At 38.6% G+C, this 7,052-nt stretch overlaps 1 protein-coding gene across 1 annotated transcript; it reads left to right on the top strand.

Annotated features, from left to right (window-relative positions):
* Nucleotides 1-5,134: 5,134 nt before the first annotated feature.
* On the top strand, nt 5,135-6,416 carry calca (calcitonin/calcitonin-related polypeptide, alpha). The gene is given in 4 exon segments (XM_078257426.1): nt 5,135-5,220; nt 5,526-5,651; nt 6,238-6,375; nt 6,377-6,416. Coding segments are annotated over 4 exon segments (390 nt in total).
* Nucleotides 6,417-7,052: the final 636 nt, after the last annotated feature.

Raw genomic sequence — 7,052 nt, 5'->3', positions numbered from 1 at the left:
TTATCACGAGGAGGTCTACTCAGCCTGTAAAAACAGTTGTAAAATGTCTTCTTTGGTTCTGGAGGGAGCTTTTCAAAGTAATATTAGTAGTAATATTAATTGTAAGTGCAATAAGATAATGTGAAAAATCTCAGGTGCAATAATACTATCTATCTAATCTATTCACCCAAGTAGTCGTTTTTAATACAGTGTATGTTTCCAGTGCACTTTCACAATTATAACTTTATTTATCTTACAGCAGTTTTCTCTTTTATATTGTTCTACTTTTATATTTAATTTTTTTCTCATATTTATTTATATAGTTATATATTTTCTCTGTATTTTTTGTATTGTATTTCTTCTTATAATTTTTGTAGAGTTGACTCTAAGGGCACTGGCACACAGAGCCGATTATCGGCTGTCGGACCGTCTGGCGAGGTCAGTGACTCGAGTCTGTTCGGTGTGTCCCGTGCCGTCGCCTGTCGGAGGAGCCGTCGGCCTTCATTTGGGCCGACCCGACATGTTGAGTCGGAGACAGGGCAGTCGGGGCTCACCCGGAAATGGCGAGTGGATGAGCCGCTCAAAATCTGACGAAAATCTTTTTAACGGACCTTTGTTGATCTGAAATGAAGACAGATTCAGCAACAAAATGTTTTCAGAAACACGTTTTGGTGAACTATTTTAGTACAATATGAGATCGTATTCTGAACAAGCCGCCATGACAGTCTGGCTGTGAATTTCCGGAGAAAAAAGACCCACATGACACACTGAGTCGCCTCAGTGTGTTTTGAGGCATTTTTTGGACCTCGGGGATCCGACTGATCAGTCCGACTGCCTTTTCTGCCGACAGTCGGCCGTCTGGTTGGTGTGTGAGCACCTTTAGAGCAATGCACAAAAACTACCGGTACGCCCCTGTAAACATCTATTATATGATATTTTGGATCTCATTTGTGTGTAAACCTACACGTATCTGTTTAGACTGTTCTCTTCCCAACACAATTGTATCTCCTAATACAAATGAAATGGGTTCCTGTGATCCTTTTCCTCTTATTAAGGATCTGTCTACATTCTTGGACAAGGAGCACATTTTTATTTATTTCTTGCTGACTTAGTAATTGCTGATAATGTCGAGATTTATTCAAGGTCCCCTCTGCAGGTGCTAATGGCCTCTGTTCAGCTTGCCTTCTTACACTCAACACGAGCGTGGAGGCTACAAATGGCGAAGACTTTGCAGAGGACTGATGCACATTTCATTTCAGAATGATCCATTTATGCGCTCACATTTTCACAATCCTTATCTGCTTACTTTAATATGTGATATTTAACTGTGGGATCATTCCAATAAGTGGAATAATGCAAGGGGTCGATATGAGAGAGCATTGAAGGAAATTCTCTTTGGGGCTTTTTATTCCCAGCCTAGAATGGTGCACTTTCATTTTGGGAGAAGACACATTCACACTCATTTAGCTGAGACTGTCGCTGATGAGCACTGCACTGAGCATAACACTGCCCTCTCTGTCATGAATGCTCTCCTGTGTTGCAATTAATTTTCCAGGCCAATTCGTGCATGTGAACAGTGTGAGATAATTGCATTCTACAATACATTTTTCCCCTTGGAATGTATTTTCTCTGCCTCAACTCACATCCCTGGTCAGAGCAGGCAGTGGTGAATCAAGGCCTGGGAGCAGCGTGAGTGCAAAACAGCGTGGCAAGTATTTACTTTTACACAGACGAGTATAAGGTGGATCTTGACTTGTTATTAAACACTATTTTTTAAACATCTTGAAGGAAACAATTCTAATTGATAAACTTATCAATAATTCTAGTTAGATTAGATTTTAACATTGTAGGCTGGATTCCTGACTTTTTAACATCCAGAACTCAGAGAGTGAGGGTCAATGGATGCACGTCTGGGGAACTGATATCATCCAATGGGTCACCCCAAGGCTGTGTCCTTTCCCCTCTCCTCTATATTCTTTGTACCGACGACTGCTGCTGTCGGCACGAAAACAGTTCAATTTTAAAGTTCGCTGATGACTCTGTAATAGTCAGCCTCCTACATGACAGTGAAAACAGCCACGGTCCTGTAGTTGAGGAATTTGTAGATTGGTGTGACAGTGCATTCCTTCACCTAAATGTGCAGAAAACTAAGGACATGTTCATTGATTTTAGACACCTACCCACTAACATCAACCAAAATACCATGATCAAGGGGTATAGACTGTAGACTCTGCTGAAACCTAAACATTTCTTGGGACTATAGTGGATCACAAGCTTAAATTTACTTTCCACTCTGAAGCTTTATGCAAAAAAGGCCAGCAGCGCCTGTACTGCTGCCTGAGGAGATGGTCCAACTTTCATGTCGATAGGTCCCACATGATTCTGTTCTACAGATCTTATATTGAATCTGTCCTGACCTTCTCTCTTCTCTGATGGTTCAGTAATCTTAACATCAAGTCCGAAACTGCACTAAACAGAGTTGTGAAAATGAGCAACAAGATATTGGGAGTTCAACAGTGCACTATATGTTGAGGACGTCAGAGACATTAACAAAAGGGGTTGGTGATGTAATGTAATGGATGCTGATGTTGTTGTTGACGATGGTTGTTACCTTGTAAGGTTGATAAGCATTTTTCCTACCCTGTGTAGGCTACTTTGACGCTGCTACCCATGCACCTTGTACTTGTATTTATTTGTTCTCATACTGTAATGGTTGTGTTCCAGTTTTTACTGTTGTTCAGGCTTACTCTAGCCCCTATTATTCTATCTATTATTGACATTGCATGATAAGCTGGAAATGAGATCAAAACCATAATCATTGGTAGTCAAAGCAGTTGGAATCTCTTGTTCTAAAATCTTTAGTCCACCATGAGCAGTTTCCAAGCAGTTCCAGTCTTTAGTCCACCATGAGAGGTTTCTAACATCATGTGGAGCTGTTGGAGACTAATTTAGTGCTCTGGTAGGGAGCCTGCAGGTCTGTTCAATAGTACTAAAAGGCTCATCTACACTAATGAATTTCCTTGTGACGCAAAAACTAACTGGGAGGCAGGAAGCTTTATGACACATCATCCAATATTGTTACATAAAGGGAAATTACAAGATGGCAAGAGACCAACAGCCCAGTATTTCTTTGGAGAAACTGGATGGACACTACAGAAGTCTATGAAGGTTTGGTTTATCCATGGAGAGTACGTGAGGCTATTCCCATACATTATTTTATCTAACCGTGTTTAAATTATGAAAATGAGCAGGATCAAAACATTTGTCTCTGTTAAATTAGAAATAGAATTTATTGCAGAGACACAGGAAGTTAAAATCTACTTTGTACTCTGTGCTTCAGAAATTGACAGCAAGGTTCAATGATCATTAGCTCTAATGACAAGTTGGAGACAAATGACTTCACTTTGGTATTTACCGGCACACTTCTAAATTGTTCAGCAGTGTGTAATAGGGCAATATTATATTGAAAGATGCGAGGAAGCAAATTATTTGGCTGTTAGATGTCATAATGATGAACATACAGTATGAGCCATGCGCTTGGCCTTTGACCCTGTTCCCCTTGCCACACTAAAAATGCAACTTGAGTGAGTGACTGCAACAAGTTTTTTTTGTTCAGCACATTCCATGCCATCTGGCAATGTAATAAAATATGACTCACTTGTAAGCATTCACTTTCTTTGTAAATGTGATGAAATCTTGTGGTATTTCCATTTTTTGCCCGCTCTGTATGTAAGTAAAAGTAGGTACTGTACACCTTTAGAACCCATGCCTCTCATTGGCCCAAGTCGTGTTCATCTTAACCAAACAATGCCTCCCAGTTAGTGACGCAAAAACTAACTGGGAGGCAGGAAGCTTTATGACACATCATCCAATATTGTTACATAAAGGGAAATTACAAGATGGCAAGAGACCAACAGCCCAGTATTTCTTTGGAGAAACTGGATGGACACTACAGAAGTCTATGAAGGTTTGGTTTATCCATGGAGAGTACGTGAGGCTATTCCCATACATTATTTTATCTAACCGTGTTTAAATTATGAAAATGAGCAGGATCAAAACATTTGTCTCTGTTAAATAAGAAATAGAATTTATTGCAGAGACACAGGAAGTGTAGGTAAAAGTAGGTACTGTACACCTTTAGAACCCATGCCTCTCATTGGCCCAAGTCGTGTTCATCTTAACCACCTAAAGATGAAATAGCACCACATTAAAAATCATTTTGACTTATTTTAAGGAGGCACTGGTGAATTATGTTTAAATTCTCTGACCATTATAATTATACACCCTGTAATATCAGGAGATTTACAGTAGGTGGGTCCACATGCACATACCATATTAATTCTCAAGAACATGAGACACTGACTATGACAGTGAGTTATTTCTGTCTTATTGTTTTCCCACTTACCCTGCTTAAAGAATGACTTAACTACAAAGTATGCTACCAACTGATTCAAATACCTGGCAGCTTTCTGTTAATTAGACACATTGATGACCATACATTGACGTCATTTGCATACAAGCTCTTTTATTGGCTTGCTGTAAGTGACGTAGGACTTCTGATTGGCAAGCTCTTTGAGGTAAAACATTCAACTGGCCAATAGACTACGATCAAGTGCTCACTCACTTAATACAGAAACCCACGGGGAACATATATAAAACCCTGCACTGTGGGGAATGTTCAGCAGATTCACAAGTGAGACTGTCATTGAATTCTTCATTACCAGAAGATCTACTATCTCACGGTGAGTATAGATAAAAGACTGCTTTTTCAGTTGATTGTGCAAATTGTGTTGTTTAATATCAGATGATGTGTTTGTAGTAGACTGGATAACCACCTATACTGGTGGATTTACTACTATTACTATCATACTATCTATGGTAGGCTGCAGCTAATTCTGCTAATGGACAGAGCTGCTGTTATAGCTACTGGCAAAGCATCCAGTGTTAGTAGGATATCACCAATAACTCTTCTATCTGCCTCTGCAAGTTGTAAGGGAGTGTAAGAGAGAGACAGGAAGAGGATTTGTATAGCGGGGCATCCATGCAGTAGATGAGAAAGTCCGTACGAAAAGAATGCTGTGGACACAGATCACACAAAATTATTTTTAAAACTTTTCCTTGCATTTGGTATTGTGTGTGTTTTCCACAGGGAATCATGATAATGCGGAAACTCTGGACTCTCCTCTTTGCCTATGCGCTGATCATTTGTCAGATGTACATCACACAGGCAGCTCCATCCAGGTCAGAGTTGTGGCATTATTCCTAAAAGTATAAAACATATTTACCTTGTAAAAACATTGTGATTTTGTCTGACTTTTTTGATGTGTTTAAGATTATTTCTGCAGAACGCTTTTCCTCGTTTACCATAACTAAATACACTATATATATATTTACATATTATAAACTAAAAATTCCAAAGATCAGTTTGCTTGCTTATGGATGGCTGTTGTATTTGTCTGGACAAGTTATACAGTTTTTAAACCAATGATGCGGCAGAACCAGAACTAGAGAGACCAAATCTAATCTACTGTAATGTGTATTTTCAGAACTAGTAAGGAGTCTATGTCAGATGGAATCATACTATCGAATGATGATGCCCAAAGGTTACTCCGAGCTATCAAGGAGTTCATGCAGATAACTTCAGATGAACAAGACACAACTGATGGAAACAGGTGTGGCTTTTAAAATGTTTAGGTATCATCCAAGTATAGTTAACCGTGATTATAATAAAGTTTAAGTACTATCTATCTATCTATCTAAACCCGTTACAATCAGTTGCAAAATATAACACACTTTTGTTTATAAGCTCAACAGCTCCAACTTTGGTGTTTATTATTATTCAAGGTATACAGTGAAATTGATGTACATTAACTCTCAGTCATAATCACTTAATGCATGGACTGCAGTTATTCATTCATTTATTCATCCATCCATTTATTCATTATAAAATGATGTGCCTGAAAGACAGTGTCCTTGGTCAGAAAGCTGAAGAGAGCATGATATCAAATAACATGAGAGAACATGCATGATAGACATTATTACAGAAAATGAAACTTAACAATAGCATGACAACATAACAACAATATTTTGATTAACAAGAGATCTTTATATGCCTGTTGGATCTGTTAGCATGCGTTTGAAATATTAATTTAACGCATGACTTTTTGGAAAAACATCATGCATGTCATTTTTTATATTTATCTGCATGCCATGGTTACCGTAAGCCTGTTTCTGCATGTTTGTCTTTGTCTCTAACAGCTTGGATAGACCCATGTCTAAGCGCTGCACCGGCTTAAGCACTTGTGTGCTGGGCAAACTCTCCCAGGATATTCACAAACTACAAACCTATCCCCGCACCAACGTGGGAGCAGGGACGCCTGGAAAGAAGCGAAAGTCTATCAGAGCAATATGAAAACTACGGCAACTCATACAACTAAAACTCTCAATTTTAGCATATCTATTCTGTCTGTCTGTCTGTCTGAGTTAACATATATGCTTGTTCATCTAGCACTATCATTTCACAAGACTGCTGATGCATGTGGATCCTATTTGTCTGACTAACTTCATGGAAACACTCTTGCTTTAATTTTGGCAGACATTGGATTTTGACACTTGGATTTAGCTACACACATACTGTCACTTAGGTGGTTCTGTACATTACAATACAAATTAGAAACAGCTAAACACATTGCTAATATTAAATAATTGTTCTCTTCATAGTAACTATGTTTCCCCTTAAATCAAATCATCTTTTACATGGAAGCTGTTTTTTTAATTCATTCAAGATTAAAAACATACATAACTCATTGAAAAAAAATTTATGGAGAAAAGGGTAAGCATGGACTACCTATAATGCACAACAATTGTCTGTATATTTTCTCATTGTGTTTAACTGGTTGTTGATGATGCTAAACAATACTGTTCAACATGTGTCTTGAGTATCATAATAATCTGTGTTTACTATCTTTTCCATTCTTACAAGTAATGCAACAGCACAGAAGCGGGCATGCAACACATCCACCTGTGTAACCCACCGCCTGGCTGACTTCCTGAGTCGGTCAGGAGGACTGGGA

The sequence above is a fragment of the Sander vitreus genome, chromosome 1 (assembly GCF_031162955.1).
Source record: "Sander vitreus isolate 19-12246 chromosome 1, sanVit1, whole genome shotgun sequence".
Lineage (NCBI taxonomy): Eukaryota > Metazoa > Chordata > Actinopteri > Perciformes > Percidae > Sander > Sander vitreus.
This window is presented reverse-complemented; position numbering and strand designations above follow the sequence as displayed.